The sequence below is a fragment of the Amblyraja radiata genome, chromosome 39, assembly GCF_010909765.2.
Source record: "Amblyraja radiata isolate CabotCenter1 chromosome 39, sAmbRad1.1.pri, whole genome shotgun sequence".
Classification (NCBI taxonomy): Eukaryota; Metazoa; Chordata; class Chondrichthyes; order Rajiformes; family Rajidae; genus Amblyraja; species Amblyraja radiata.
In genome coordinates, this window is record NC_045994.1 from 18,188,768 (window position 1) to 18,205,391 (window position 16,624).

At 54.8% G+C, this 16,624-nt stretch overlaps 1 protein-coding gene across 5 annotated transcripts in view; it reads right to left on the reverse strand.

Moving 5' to 3' along the window:
- Window positions 1-1,229: 1,229 nt before the first annotated feature.
- The window catches only part of add2 (adducin 2), a 46,529-nt gene continuing 31,134 nt past the window's right edge, over window positions 1,230-16,624 (reverse strand). The window contains exons 8-16 of one of the 5 annotated variants that reach the window (XR_004410229.1): window positions 16,134-16,232; window positions 15,111-15,287; window positions 13,429-13,686; window positions 12,122-12,241; window positions 10,409-10,498; window positions 10,069-10,204; window positions 7,066-7,158; window positions 3,677-4,645; window positions 1,230-1,294 (exon numbers count right to left, since the gene is read on the reverse strand). Coding sequence is in view for 4 of the 5 variants with exons in the window: in XM_033014070.1 (XP_032869961.1) it covers window positions 4,368-4,645; window positions 7,066-7,158; window positions 10,069-10,204; window positions 10,409-10,498; window positions 12,122-12,241; window positions 13,429-13,686; window positions 15,111-15,287; window positions 16,134-16,232 (1,251 nt within the window). In the remaining variant the exon portion in view is untranslated. Of the gene's footprint in view, window positions 1,295-3,589; window positions 4,646-5,465; window positions 5,500-7,065; window positions 7,159-10,068; window positions 10,205-10,408; window positions 10,499-12,121; window positions 12,242-13,428; window positions 13,687-15,110; window positions 15,288-16,133; window positions 16,233-16,624 lie in introns of those variants that run through there. The other 4 variants (XM_033014072.1, XM_033014070.1, XM_033014073.1 and 1 more) reach the window with 4 other exon arrangements.

The following is a 16,624-nucleotide window of genomic DNA, read 5'->3' on the forward strand; positions in this document are numbered from 1 at the left end:
GTGGCAACTGTATAAAATCTTCACTTAAATATAGGTACCATGTGAAATACACTGTGCGTGTGTGTGCTACAGTACCATGTGTGATGTTGGACATAATGAAAGGCATACATAGAGTGATGTTTCCACTGGTGGGAGAGTCTTGGACCAAAGGTCATAGCCTCAGAGTTAAAGTGCTCTCTTTTAGAAATGAGGCGAGGAGGAACTTCTTTAGTCAGAGGGTAGTTAATCTGTGGAATTTATTGCCACAGAGGGCTGTGGAGGCCAAGTCAGTGGATATTTTTAAGGCAGAGATAGACAAATTCTTGATTTGAACGGGTGTGGAGGGTTATGGGGAGAAGGCAGGAAAATGAGAGGCAGAGATCAGCCATGATTGAATGGTGGAGTGGACTCCATGGGAGAAATAGCCTAATTCTACTGCTATAACTTGTGAGCTTGTGGGCCGAGGGTCACAAGTCTAAGCCATTGATGTAACCTGTACAAACGAGAAACACAGGCACGGGACCAATATCGGGACCAATTTCCACAACCTTAATCTGATCCAAATATTATATAAAGATGGTATAAAGAGAAGGCTAATTGAAGAACGAGAATCCACAAGAAACGTATCCTGTTTAACCGATTTTACTGACAGTGGAAAGGCATCACCTGTTCACGCTGGTTTAATTTTATCCCAATTTCTCATTCACTTCCTACAGGCATTCAGGGCAATATACAGAAGTCACTTAACCTAGCATCCCGCATGTCTTTCACATGTGGGAGTAAAGGAAAGGTTTAGAGATGTGGGCCTAACGCGGGTAAATGGGATAGGCTTAGATGGGCATCTTGGTCAGCACGGTTGTTGGGCCGAAGGGCCTGTTTCCATGCTGCATGACTCTATGAAACCGGAGCACCCGGAGGAAATTCACATGATCATAGGGAGAACATGTAGACTCCACACAGACAGCACCCGGGGTGATGATCGGACTTGGTTTCTGGAGCTTTGTGTGAGTTAGCAGCTCTACCAGCTGTGCCACCGTGCCGTTCTAATCAACAGATGAATCTTCTGGGTGGGGGGGGGGGGGGGGGGGGGGGGGGGGGGGGGGGAGAAAGACCAGACAAATATTAGTTTCAGGCTCATTCAGGTGGAATAGGTCACAGCCCATCAAATGCTTAACCCCCCCCCCCAATGATGTTTGCCCTACACAACCCCACAAGATTCAGAACATGTCGCAGATGGAACCAGGACAAACCCCCTCCAGAGTTGTATTGTCTTTCCGTTGACTGGTTAGCATGCAACAACAGATTTTCACTGTACCTCGGTGCACGTGACAGGAAACTAAAGTGAACTGAGAGAGGGATTGGCCAGGTCTAGCATTCCCATTCATCTTGCCGATGGATAGACAATGACGCAGAGACACAATAGCTCACGGCAGTTCAAGGTTCATTTTAATTACAGTGCGGATTGCAGAATACAAAGACCCAGGCCCACATCGAGCAGAGACAGATGAGCATTTACAGGTAGCCAGATCACAGTGAGGCACCAAATGCAATGCACCAACACTTCTTTATCTGGTATATATCGACATCAAGCCATGTACATCACATTGGATTATGGCGCTCAGCAAAGACTGTCACGGACAACACTCCAGACACAAGCACAAGGGATGCATTAAGTCCTGGGACAATATATCCTTCAGTTTAAGTGCTATGGTCACAACCAGTGGAGGTGGGAATCAATGGTTTATTAAACAGCGAAGGCAGAAACATCAATGACCTCAGTCTTTAATATTTGGTTTTCATTTTGTGTTAACCTCAAATTTGTTTTTTTCCCCCTGTAGAATGGGAGGTGTCCAGCATGAAAAGGCTCATCTAAGACATAATGAGAAGCATTTGGATATAATCCGGGCAGACTTCCCTCTGTACTCATATGGGGAACAGTCGCTTTGGAAAGGAACTTGTGGAATCATTTTAAGGTACAAGGCAAGGGTCAGAGCGGACAAGAGAGGGAGGTTTGAACCAGGGCTGGATCTAGGAATTGCCATTCACAGAGAGGGACTAACTCACACAACCTGTCCCATGGAGCAGAGCTGTCAAAATCCTCAGTGTCATTGCAAAACCATTTGTGCAGTGCATTGGTGATGACAGCACTCCTCCACAAAGCTGATTAGACCACGGTCGTGTGTGTGGAAGGGGGGTGTGGACAATGTGGTTCTCAGGTTATAAACTCAAGAAGCACGAGGAGCCAGGCTATCCCCAGCTGTGGTTCTCCAGCTTTCAGCCACTTCACACTGTGAGTGAACACAAGATGTGGCACTGCATGGCTCCTCTCGAGCAAGGGAGGAACGCACATTCCTGTCCCCACATCCACACAACATTCTAAAACACTTGACCACCAGTACTGTCGTCACCTTTGTGGTGGAAACCGAGCATCAGAATCTCCCACAAAACTCTGATCACAACATCATCTCTGGAGTTTATTTCCGATAAAACCAGCCAGCACCCCAGATAGACTTCCTTCCACTGTCAGTCACTACCTTGCGGAGGGGCTTGATCCATCTGGCATGAGATGGACCCTCATGTAAACGATGTAGACTGGTGTAGACGGGGTAGACTGGTGTAGACGGGGTAGACTGGGCTGGGGTAGACTGGGTAGACTGGTGTAGCACAGAGTAGACTGAGTACACATGGGCACTGCAGCAATTGGATACAGACCCAAACCCCCCCACACCAGCGCACCCCTGCCCTCACTGTGCCATGGGGCCATCGTGCCACTGGCAACGACTCTCTCCCCCAGACGCTTCATCAAGGATGGCAGAGGTGAGGAGAGACTGGAATGTGGTGATGAGATGACGGGTTTCAGCTTCAGGTTGGATTGGAGCAAGCAATGATTATTTTGAAACAAGGTGTGGGTACACATATAGTTGTTTGCTTTAGACTAGAGACACAACGTGGAAACAGGCCCTTTGGCCCATTGGGTCTGTGCCGGCCAGCGATCACCCCGTACACTAGCACTATCCTTCACACTAGGGACAGTTTACAGAAGCCAATTAACCAATAAACCTGCACGACTTTGGAGTGTGGGAGGAAACCAGAGCACTTGGTGAAAACCCACGTGGTCACAGGGGGAACGAACAAACTCTGTAATGTAAGAAATTCTAAAAGGCAGGAGAGAGAACACTGGTGATGTGAGTGAGTTGATATTTTATTAACTCTCCCACGCACGCTGACCCTGAACTTGCCCTGTCCCCCTGTTCAGCAAGTGGGGGATCACTCAGGCGAGTATTTATAATGGTCACTACTTTGGACAGAGAGTGCTGGAGTAACTCAGCGGGTCAGGCAGCATCTGTGGAGAACATGGATAGGTGACGTTTCACAGAGTGCTGGAGTAACTCAGTGGGTCAGGCAGCATCTGTGGAGAACATGGATAGGTGACATTTCACAGAGTGCTGGAGTAACTCAGCGGGTCAGGCAGCATCTGTGGAGAACATGGATAGGTGACGTTTCGGGTGGAGACCCTTCTTCAGACATGACAATCTGAAGAAGGGTTTCGGCCCGAAACGTTGCCTTTTCCTTCGGTCCATAGATGCTGCCTCACCCGCTGAGTTTCTGCAGCATTTTTGTCTACCTTCGATTTTCCAGCATCTGCAGTTCCTCTTAAACGTTTAGTCACGTACAGTCTTTCCGCTTTTTACTGTACCTCGGTACACGTGACAATAATAACAAACGAGGCCTTCCTACAATGGAGATCTGGCAGTGTGTCAGCCTCTGTAGTACCAGCTAAAGGTGAATACCCCTCCATCCCTCCCTCCCTCTGCTCAGCACAGAGATTAGACATTACACACGTGATACAGTGGCTCCCCCCTGCTCCATGCCTGGCCCACCGTGCCCACTACTGCTGCCATTGAGGGCATCGAACCAGCGCCTGGCCCGGTCCGCTGTGCGGCACACACACACACACACGTATACACACAAATACGCGCACACACATACACACACACACACACACACACACACACACGTATACACACACATACGCGCACACACACGTACACACACACGCGCGCACACACACACACCTGGAATGGTTCATGTGGACACTGATGCTCACAGAGCTGCACGTCTGTTCGCCGAAACTAACTAAACCAGGAACCAATTTAAAACTGGAGGGTGCGGGACTCATGAACATAATGCAGGTGTAAAATGCCTGAAACCAGTGGAGCAGTGAGAATCAGGCTGTCTGTCTGTCTGTGTGGGTGGGTGGGTGCTCACTGTGGTTAGTGCAAACATGACAAGTATTGGTACTGTCCATGGTGACAGCTGGTACGTGGCTTGGCTCCCGGCTCCTGGCTCAGTCACCTTGTTTACATTTATATCCTTCTATTCCCATTTCACGACTCCGTTTTCTCTTTCTTTTTACTCTTTTTCAAGAAGGACGGGGTTCGGAATTTCTTCTTCTTTTTGGACGGAGACTTGGAAGGAGAGCCATCGGGGGAGAGAGGGGTACTTGCCGGAGGCTCGGTCTTGTCCTTAGCTGGTTTAACGGGTGGTTCAGTGCCGTTCTCCACGTTGGTCCTCACTCCCTCCACAGGCTGGTCCTCCTCCTCCTCCTCCCTGGCCCCCGGCTCTCGCTCCGCCAGCTCCTTCACACCTTCAGCTGGCTTGGGTTCTTGAGGAAGGGAAGAGAAAAGCACAACAGCTCAGTGTTACTGAACAGTCTAGGGCAGACTCAAAATGCTGGAGTAACTCAGCGGGTCAGGCAGCATCTCTGGAGAGCATGGATAGGTGACGTTTCAGGTCAGGACCCTTCTTCAGACTCAAAACGTCACCTGTCCTTTCTCTCCAAAGATGCCGCTGAGTTACTCTGGCACTTTGTGTGTATCTTTGGTGTTAGTCAGCACCTGCAGTTCCTTGTTTCTAACGCTAGGGGACATGTGACGACAATCCGAGCCCTGCCTCCCCCTCTGGGTGGGTGAACCCTTCCCTCTACCATATAACCCTATGACCCTATAACCCTATGACCCTATAACCCTATAACCCTATGACCCTATAACCCTATCACCTTTCCCTGGTGCCGATCGCTTGCTGGAGATGACGGTGTGGAGGGAGACAGTAACCGGGGCGGGGACTCTGCGGAAAATAAATGGGCCCCGCATGCAGGGGGACTGGTGATGGTGCGACACTGGTCGGGAGGGTGGGGGGGGGGGGGGGTGTGGGGGTGATGTTGGGGCCGGGGGGGGGGGGGGGGGGGGGGGGGGAGTTCAGTGCAGCCCCAGGCAATGTTTCCGACCTGTGGCGCCCCCTGTGGCAGTGTGGGACACAGCAGGTCACTGTCTCCAGCTGTCATGGACGTGTCCCACAGGGAGGGGCAATGTGGGGGGGGAGGGGAAATGGGATTGGGGGGGGGGGGGCAATGGGACTGGGTGGGGGGGGCGGGACTAGGACTCCAGGGAGAGGCTGTTGGAGAGGGGGTCGAACAATATACTTACTACAATGACAGGTACTCAGGGTCAGGTGGAACTCCTTTAGCACGAGGCAAACAAAAGAAAAAACACAAGAGAACAAGAATGGAACAAGATGGCGACGTGAGAAGCAGAGGCAGCAACACACACGGCAATGAAGAAGCATTGTGGTTCAGCCAAACAGCCGGGACCCCACACCCCCGTGGCGCTGGGCCACAGAGCCCCCCCCTCACCCCACCCCACCGCCAGAAGCGGGGTACGGCTAGAGCCAGTACTTACGGGAGGGTCTAGCTTCCTCCACCGTTGCTTCATCTCTACTCACCGGGCAACTGCACCCCGAACCACATCCCAATGTCTACAGTGACTGACACACTGGTGGTGACGACGTACAGACAGAGATCATCGTAGGGTCACGGGGTCACTTTGTGGGGGTCACGGGGTCACTGTGTGGGGTTCACGGTGTGGGGGTCACTGTGTGGGGGGTCACGGGGTCACTGTGGGGTTCACGGTGTGGGGGTCACTGTGTGGGGGGTTCACGGGGTCACTGTGTGGGGGTCACGGGGTCACTGTGTGGGACCCTGCTGGGGTCACAGGGTCACTAGGGTTCTATGTTGGGATGAACAACACTGCCGGCCGAGGGAGAATGCTTCTTGTTTCTGTGAAACAGTGAAACATCATGGTTCACAGCACACGGGACAACACGCACTGCACACGGGACAACACGCACTGCACACGGGACAACACGCACTGCACACGGGACAACACGCACAGCAGCAAGCTGACAACACCGGAGAGGGAATCCCGGGAAAGATGATGACAAATGAAACAGCAGAAACCTCTGGTAGAGGTTTGTAAATATCCCCGGTCCCCGCGTGAGTGATGGGGCCGATCCTGTAAAGTAGTGCGGCCCTTCACCACATCTCGCCCTGTGTCCCGTGGCAGCAATGGGGACCCGGATCACACGGGGAGTGACGGACACGGGGAGTAACGGAGATGGAGAGTAACGGAGATGGGGAGTAACGGACGCGGGGAATGACGGACGCGGGGAGTGACGGACGCGGGGAGTGACGGAGGTGGGGAGTGACGGAGGCGGGGAGTGACGGAGGCGGGGAGTGACGGAGACGGGGAGTGACGGGGGCGGGGAGTGACGGGGGCGGGGAGTGACGGGGGCGGGGAGTGACGGTGGCGGGGAGTGACGGAGGCGGGGAGTGACGGAGGCGGAGAGTGACGGAGGCGGGGAGTGACAGACGCGGGGAGTGACGGACACGGGGAGTGACGGAGATGGAGAGTAACGGAGATGGGGAGTGACGGAGCTGGAGAGTAACAGAGATGGGGAGTGAGGGACGCGGGGAGTAACGGACACGGGGAGTAACGGACACGGGGAGTGACGGAGATGGGGAGTGACGGACGCGGGGAGTAACGGACACGGCTATTGAGGTTTTCTGGTCACTTCTCCACTTGATGCTCTCAGGGTAATTGATGAAGCCAGAGGATTATTGCAGGTTCACACTTGGAGTGTGGCGGGGTCGCAGGGCGTCAGGGTCGTGGGGTCGCAGGGCATCAGTTTCGTGGGGTCGCAGGGCGTCAGGTTCGTGGGGTCGCAGGGCTTCGGGGTCGCAGGACCTACCTGTGGCGGCGGGGGAGGTGGGCGATTTTGCGGGAGAGGTGAGTGGGGTCTTTAGCGGAGAGATGCCGGCAGAAGTATCCTCCTCGTCTCCACCTGTGTACAACGGGAACATGCTCAGCACACGCAGGGCCCGATCACGCTGAGCACACGCATGGCCAGATCATGCTTCAACCTCCCCAGGCGCAGGTGACACCAACATGCAGCCCACAGTGTGAGTGAGTCTGTGTGTGAGCGTGTCTGTGTGTGAGTTCGTGTGTGAGCCCGTGCGTGTGTGAGTCCGTGCGTGTGTGAGTCCGTGCGTGTGTGAGTCCGTGCGTGTGTGAGTCCGTGCGTGTGTGAGTCCGTGCGTGTGTGAGTCCGTGCGTGTGTGAGTCCGTGCGTGTGTGAGTCCGTGCGTTTGTGAGTCCGTGCGTGTGTGAGTCTGTGTGAGTCCGTGCGTGTGTGAGTCCGTGCGTGTGTGAGTCCGTGCGTGTGTGAGTCTGTGTGAGTCCGTGCATGTGTGAGTCCGTGCGTGTGTGAGTCCGTGCGTGTGTGAGTCCGTGCGTGTGTGAGTGTGAGTCCGTGCGTGTGTGAGTGTGAGTCCGTGCGTGTGTGAGTCCATGCGTGTGTGAGTCCGTGCGTGTGTGAGTCCGTGCGTGTGTGAGTGTGAGTCCGTGCGTGTGTGAGTGTGAGTCCGTGCGTGTGTGAGTCCATGCGTGTGTGAGTCCGTGCGTGTGAGTCCGTGCGTGTGAGTCCGTGCGTGTGTGAGTCTGTGAGTCCGTGCATGTGTGAGTCCGTGCGTGTGTGAGTCCGTGCGTGTGTGAGTCCGTGCGTGTGTGAGTCCGTGCGTGTGTGAGCGTGCGTGTGTGAGTCCGTGCGTGTGTGTCTGTGAGTCCGTGCGTGTGTGAGTCCGTGCGTGTGAGTCCGTGCGTGTGTGAGTCCGTGCGTGTGTGAGTCCGTGCGTGTGTGAGTCCGTGCGTGTGTGAGTCCGTGCGTGTGTGAGTCCGTGCGTGTGTGAGTCTGTGAGTCCGTGCGTGTGTGAGTCCGTGCGTGTGTGAGTCCGTGCGTGTGTGAGTCTGTGAGTCCGTGCGTGTGTGTCTGTGAGTCCGTGCGTGTGTGAGTCCGTGCGTGTGTGAGTCCGTGCGTGTGTGAGTCCGTGCGTGTGTGAGTCCGTGCGTGTGTGAGTCCGTGCGTGTGTGAGTCTGTGAGTCCGTGCGTGTGTGAGTCCGTGCGTGTGTGAGTCCGTGCGTGTGTGAGCGTGCGTGTGTGAGTCCGTACGTGTGTGTCTGTGAGTCCGTGCGTGTGAGTCCGTGCGTGTGTGAGTCCGTGCGTGTGTGAGTCCGTGCGTGTGTGAGTCCGTGCGTGTGTGAGTCCGTGCGTGTGTGAGTCCGTGCGTGTGTGTCTGTGAGTCCGTGCGTGTGTGAGTCCGTGCGTGTGTGAGTCCGTGCGTGTGTGAGTCCGTGCGTGTGTGAGTCCGTACGTGTGTGTCTGTGAGTCCGTGCGTGTGTGAGTCCGTGCGTGTGTGAGTCCGTGCGTGTGTGAGTCCGTGCGTGTGTGAGTCCGTGCGTGTGTGAGTCCGTGCGTGTGTGAGTCCGTGCGTGTGTGAGTCCGTGCGTGTGTGAGTCCGTACGTGTGTGTCTGTGAGTCCGTGCGTGTGTGAGTCCGTGCGTGTGTGAGTCCGTGCGTGTGTGAGTCCGTGCGTGTGTGAGTCCGTGCGTGTGTGAGTCCGTGCATGTGTGAGTCCGTGCATGTGTGAGTCCGTGCGTGAGTCCGTGTGATTGGAAGGCGTAGGCCATTCAGACTTTCACCAACTTCTGCCATTGGACAATGGCGTGGTCACCAGTGTTTCATTTCAGAGAGTCACACAGCAACAGACATGGCCACACGTACACACACACACACCGCATACATACAGGCACGCACACACACACACACACACCCCACACACACACACCCCACACACACACACACCCCACACACACACCCCCCACACACACACACCCCACACACACACACCCCACACACACACACACCCCACACACACACCCCCCCTACACACACACCCCACAATCACACACACACCCCCCACACACTCACTGACACACACACCCACACACACACACACATACACACACACACATCCCACACACACACCCCACACACACACACACACACCGCATACATACAGGCACGCACACACACACACACACACACACACCGCATACATACAGGCACGCACACACACACCCCACACACACACCCCACATACACGCACACCCCACACACACACCCCACACACACACCCCACACACACACACACACACCCCACACACACACACACACACACACACCCCACACACACACACACACCCCCCACACACACACACACACACACCCCACACACACACCCCCCCCACACACACCCCACACACACCACACACACACACCGCATACATACAGGCACGCACACACACACACACACCCCACACACGCACACACACGCAACATACAGGCACGCCCACACACACCCACACCACAAACCCCCCAAACAAAAACACTAAAAACAAAAAGAACCACACACACAAACGTCCCCACCACAAACACCCAAAAATACACACCAAGGCCCACACAAACACAACCCACACACACACACACACCCCACCACAACACACAGCACACACACACAAACGCCCCACACACACACGGCCCCACAAAACACACACACCACCACACACACACACAAACCACACACACACACACCACAACCCCACACACAAACACGCACACAACAACACGCCCCACACACACACCCCACACCCCAAAAACACACACAACACGCACCCACACACACACACCCCCCACACACACACCACACACACACCCCACACACACACACACACACCCCACACACACACGCCCCACACACCCACGCCCCAACACACACACACCACCACACACACGCCCCCCACACACACACCCCACACACACACACACCCCGCCCATCCACCGCGCGGTTCACGTTACCGTCAAGCGCCTGTTGTTTGCGCTCCACCTCCCGCCTGTACTCCTCCAGCTCCTGGTCCGTCAGCTCATTGAAAGGGTTGGGAGGTTCCGGCCCGGGCCCGTCCGCGGCGACGGGCAGCAGCACGGCTTCTGCAGACTGTGGGCAACACACATGGTCAGTGGCAACAGGGTACACGCATGCACACACAAAGATACACATGCAGACACGTACACACACTAATGTACATGTACACACACGCATACACGTACACACGTACATGTACACACACACGTACATGTACACACACACGCATACACACACACACACACGTGTACATGTACCCCCACGTGTACCACTCACCGGGCTGCGGCTCCTGGCGATGGTGACCGCGGCCAGCAGCTGTGACTGTGGTCCGGCCGATGCCGTCTCCTGACGATTCTGTTCCCGGATCTACGGGATCAACATTGTCCGTCAACATCACCCGCCCCGCTCAACCCAACACACTGCCTTACCGCGTCACACACCCTGGTGTGAGTGTGTCTGGGTGTGTTTGTGAGTGTCAGTGTGTGTGTGTGTGTCTGAGTGTGTGAGTGTGTGTCTGAGTGTGTGTCTGAGTGTGTTAGTGTCTGGGTGTGTGTGTCTGGGTGTGTGTGTGTGTGTCTGGGTGTGTGTGTGTGTGCCTGGGTGTGTGTGTGTCTGGGTGTGTGTGTGTGTGTCTGGGTGTGTGTTAGTGTCAGTGTGTGTTAGTGTCTGGGTGTGTGTGAGTGTCAGTGTGTGTTAGTATCTGGGTGTGTGAGTGTGTAAGCCTGTCTGAGTGTGAGAATGTGAGCGTGGCTGTGTGAGTGTGTAAGAGCCTCTGTGACCGTGTATCTGTGAGTGTAAGTGCGCACATGAGTGTGAGCATGAGCATGTCTGTGTGAGTGCCTGTGTGTACGTGTGTGGAGTGTAAGCATGAGTGTGTCAGTGTGGAGTGTGTGCGCATGGTGTGCATGTTCTCCCTGTGACCGCGTGGATTTTTTCTGGGTTTGACCTCTGTAAATCGCCCCTAGTGTGCAGGGAATGGGTGAAAAAGTGGGATAACATAGAACTAGTGTGAGTGGGCGATTGCTGGTCAGCGTGGACACGATGGGCCGAAGGGCCTGTTTCCTGCTGCTGAGTTCATGGTGTTTAGTTTGTGCAGAGTCTGGGTGAGCTGGGGTGGAGGGACTGGAGGGTCTGGGGTGGGGCTGTGACAAGGTGGGGCTGAACGAGGAATCGGAGGGGTGAGGGTGGGACGGCACAATGGAGATGTGCGGGGACGGAGAAAACACGATATCAACACTGATGCTGAACTTTGAAATCCTGAGCTGTGTCTACAGTCACGGCCCCCGTGTGTGTAACACCCGCCCCGTGTACCCGTGGCCCAGCCAGCCTTGGTGAAATGGTCACAGCCATGGGCCTCAGTTAGTTGTCTAAAACTCAACACCATGTATACTGTGTACGCTGACAAATCGCAGAGAGTTGTAGATATAGCCCAGTCCATCACACAGACCGCACTCCCCACTATTGTAGATGTAGCCCAGTCCATCACACAGACCACACTCCCCACCATCGACTCCATCTACACTTCAAAGACGTGTCCCTGTCCCACCCCGGTCATTCCTTCATCTCCCCGCTCCCGTCCGGCAGAAGGTACAGAAGCTTGATAGCGTGCACCACCAGACTCAGGAACAGCTTCTTCCCCTCTGTTATCAGGCTTGTGAACGGTCCTTCCATAAGCTAGGGTACTGTCCGATTCACCTCGACCCCATTGCGGATATTGGACTTTGTCTCTGCAACTGATGCGCTACAATGCTGAGAACTATATCCTGCACTCTGTATTCCCCCTTTGCTCTAGTTGTGGATGTATCTACCTGCAGTATTATTTCATGTAATTGGACAGCATGCAAAGCAAAGCTGACCACTACCTCAGTACATGTGACCTGACCCAGAGTGACCAGTGATGACTGGCCTAGGGAGTGACCACTGCCCCAGAGTACCGCCCGATAGCCTCCCCTCCCCTCCCCCTCCCGCCCCTTCCCGGACCTGCCTCACCTTGTTCCTGGTTTCCAAGACTTCACGCGGGTCTGTGAACAGAGGCACAAACTGGTTGGACGTTTCGATCTTGATTGGAGTCCCGCTGCTGGATTTCTTGGCCTCATCAGTCTTCAGCCACTGTTACAAAGCAGAGGTCCAGGTATCACCTCACACAACGGCCTCACATGCTCACCCTACCTGGCAGAGTAATAGCAGAGGGCACTGGCACTGGGGGGCTGGGGCACTGGGACACTGGCACTGGGGGGCTGGGGCACTGGCATGCTGGGGGGCAGGGGCGCTGGGGCGCTGGGGGCTGGGGCACTGGGGGCGGGCTGGCACTGGGGGGCTGGGGCACTGGCGGGCTGGGGCACTGGCAATGGGGGACTGGCACTGGCGGGCTGGAACTGGGGGGCTGGGGCACTGGGGGGCTGGGGCACTGGGACTGGGACAGCTTATCATTTATTGGGTAGTGGGGCAAACTGACCTCTGGTTCTCAATGATCTCCCTTGGACATTCCTTCCCACCATGTACTTCCTCTCTGGTCAGGGTTAGGGTCAGGGTTAGGGTCAGGGTAGGTCAGGGTCAGTCAACGGTGCAGGAATGGTTGGGGTCAGGACCCATCTGCCCCTGGACACAGAGCTGGAAGCCAAGTGGGGAAGGTGGCGGTGCGGGCAAGTGTTGGGGAAGCAGGTGGTGGTGGTGGGGAGTCTAGATGGATCGTGGTGGTCGGGCAGGGGTGACAGGGGGAGCAGTGAGAGGGCGTCTAACAGAACTGTCGCTGGAGAGAGGGGGAGACCTGTTTCCACCCATCACTCGCCAGCCGTTGTCCTGCCCCTCCTCTCTTCCAGCTTTCCAACCCCATCCACCACATTCAGTCTGAAAGAAGGGTCCCGACCCGAAGCATCGTGAAACTCTCTCTCTTCAGCTGGAAGTCGACACTGTAGAGGAGTAACTCTAGCACTGAGTCCCTGGCACATTCAGTGTGAGCTGCCCTGCTGGCGGCGTCCACAAGAGGGAGCTGGAGACACACGGAGTGTCCACCCACCCCTGCAATGCAGCAGCCTGGCCTCAGGTGAAACGCAACACAGCAGCCCCGTCCCTGCACCCATGCAGCTGGCACCCTGCACCCCCGTCCCTGCACCCATGCAGCTGGCACCCTGCACCCATGCAGCGGGCACCCCTGCACCCCCCCGTCCCTGCACCCCCGTGCAGCTGGCACCCCTGCACCCCCCCCCCCCCCCTGTCCCTGCACCCATGCAGCTGGCACCCTGCACCCCCGTCCCTGCACCTGTGCAGCTGTCCACAGCGTGTGTGTGTGTCCTTACCGCGGTGCTGGGCCTGGGGCTGCCCGGCCCCCTCTGAGACTCCTGGTCACTGCTGAGCCGCAGGTATGTGTTGGGCGAGTTGAGCCAGCGGCTTTTCTCCTGCTGCTGCTTGTGACCGTGACGCCAGTGCGCCGGCTGCAATAAGACGTCGCCGTCAAAGCTGAATGCGGTGACAGTGGCCGGGATCTCCACGCCGCTCTTGTGCCGAATCCTCTCCTGGATCACCGGGTGCCTGTAGGCATAACCCGTCCGGTAACCCTGACAACACAAGACAGGTCAGTAACAACGGCCCCTGTCTGTCTGTCTGTGTCTGTGTGTGTGTGTCCATGTGTGCGTGTGTCTGTGTGTGTATGTGTCCATGTGTGTGTGCGTGTGTCTGTGTCCATGTGTGTGTGTCTGTGTCCATGTGTGTGTGTGTGTGTCCATGTGTGTGTGTGTGTCCATGTGTGTGTGTGTCTGCCTGTGTGTGTGTGTCTGTGTCCATGTGTGTGTGTGTGTCCATGTGTGTGTGTGTGTGTCCATGTGTGTGTGTGTGTCCATGTGTGTGTGTCCGTGTGTGTGTGTGTGTCCGTGTGTGTGTGTGTGTCCCCGTGTGTGTTTGCATGCAGTGTGACTCTGTGACTGACTCTATAAGGCAGCAACATCTATCATCGGGCATCGTCACCATTCCGATCCGTCTTCTTGCTGCTACTATCGGGCATGAGGTACAGAAGAGGTGGACACTGCCCGCTCCGTCGTGGGTACTGACTGCCCCACCATCAATGGGATCTACAGGAGGGGCAGCCATCATCATCAGAGACCCACACCATCCTGGCCACACTCTCATCTCACCCCTGCCATCGGGAAGAAGAGCTGGAGCCAGAAAACTGTAAGGTTCAGGAACAGCTTCTTCCCTAAAGCCAACAGGCTATTAAACACAACTTCCTAAACTACAAACTATATAAACTTGGGGAGCACTGTACTTGTCTTTGCACTTTTATTGAATTATATATTTAATATATAAACTGTATGTTCTGCTGCTTCTGATGTTTACAGAGCACAATGTTTACATATCCTGCTGAGCTGCTACAAGCAAGGATATCATTGTTGTGTTTCGGTACATGTGACAATCTTTACCAACTTATTTCCCCTGTAGTCTTGGATAATTATTCTATTTACACCTCCCTTGCTCTTCATCATCTCACTAGACCATTGTCAGGGTGTAGCTCTGATAGAGACACAAAATGCTGGAGTAACTCAGTGGGACAGGCAGCATCTCTGGAGAGAAGGAATGGGTGACGTTTCGGGTCGAGACCCTTCTTCAGACTACATATGTGGAGCTCTGAGTCCAGGGCAGGTCGCCTTGATCTTCTGGCCGTTACTGACCCCTCGACTCTAACTGAACACAACTGCCGCAGTTTTGACTGGACAGACAACGCAACGATGTGACTGAGGGGTGTGTTAATCAATCATTTCTGCTGCTGTAATTGTGTTACGTAGCGAGCTGCCCGTGACCTACCGATCCGTGATATCTGCCCACATCCCTAACGGAGAAGGTCACTCAATCAACGGCTCCAATCTGACAACCTGAACACAACCGCAGATGCGGCAAACCTGAAATAAAAACTTAAATTGCTGGCAACACTCAGCAAGTTCGGCAGCATCTGTGGAGAGAGAAACACAGTTTGTCAGAAGGGACTCACCAAGTTGTCCAGCATCCTCATCAGTGCCTCAAACTCCTGCTCCCCGACTCTGCTCTTGTGCATCGGTCCGAAGGTGGTCCCAGCCCGTCCCACCGTGCCGATCTCCAGCGGTTTCACCGTGTCACGGTCCAGCAGAATCACGTTGTCCACACCGCCGGCACAGGACAGCGACGAAACCTGTCGGCACACCAGGTATGGATACAGCACAGAAACAGGCCCTTCAGCCCATCGAGCCCATGCAGACCAACCATCACCCCGTACACTAGTTTAGTTTAGATATACAGCGCAGAAACTCGCCCATTGAGTCCGCACCGACCACAGATCAACCGGACATTGGTTTAGAGATACAGCGGGGAAACAGGCCCTTCGGCCCATCTAGCCCACGATCACACTGTACACTAGCACTATCCTACACACACTTTAGATATACAGTGCGGCAACAGGCCCTTCGGCCCATTGAGCCCACGCAGACCAACAATCAACTATTCACTAGTTCTATGGTACCCCATTTTCACATCCTACATACTGGGGACAATTTGCAGAGAGACAATTAACCTACAAATCCGCACGTCTTGGATGTGGGAAAAAACCAGACCACCCGGAGAAAACCCACAGGGAGAACATGCAAACTCCACACAGACAGCTCCCAAGGTCAGGATTGAGCCTGGGTCTCTGGTGCTGTGAGACAGCAACTCTACCGCCGCCCACGGTATTTTGCACAGAATAGAAACATGGAAAATAGGTGCAGTTGTAGGCCATTCGGCCCTTCGAGCCAGCACCGCCATTCAAAATGATCATGGCTGATTATCCACGATCAGTACCCCATTCGTGCTTTCTCCCCATATCTATTGATTCCGTTAGCCCCAAGAGCTAAATCTAACTCTCTCTTGACTACATCATGACATAAGGTTACAGCTTGTTGGAGAATTAATGGGCAATTAGAACGTAGAACGACTGTACATCACAGGAACGGGCCCTTCGGCCCACAATTCTATACTGGAATCAACTGGCACAAACTCCTACCTGTATTTCACAGGCGGATTGAAGGTGGTAGATTTTGTAGAAAGCCTCTTCCACAGTTTCACCGAGAGCTAACACACCGTGATTCCGTAGAAGCAGGACCTGGGTGAGAGATCATTAACAAGTGTGTCACAGTTGGTACCCACGGCCATAGATGTTGCCAAAGATGCCGTGTCCTGGCCAGAGTGTCGGCAACTCTGGGTAACGTTCCCGGCTGCCAGATGTGTCCAGGTGTGGCACCACAGCTGCATCATCTGGAACAGATTATTCCAGGATCACATCTGATGCATTGTGGAACTGTGGCCACAACAAAGTCCACACTCCCGGACAACCTGACTGTCCAGCATGGACGTGTCGGGCCAAAGAGCCTCCTGTGATCTGCAGCCTGATGCAAGGATGAGCAAGTCTATGATCAGTGGGTCACATGGACCTGTCTGTGGGAGATCCGGTGGATGGGACAGAGAACGTCACCAGGGACACACATCCATGCACAA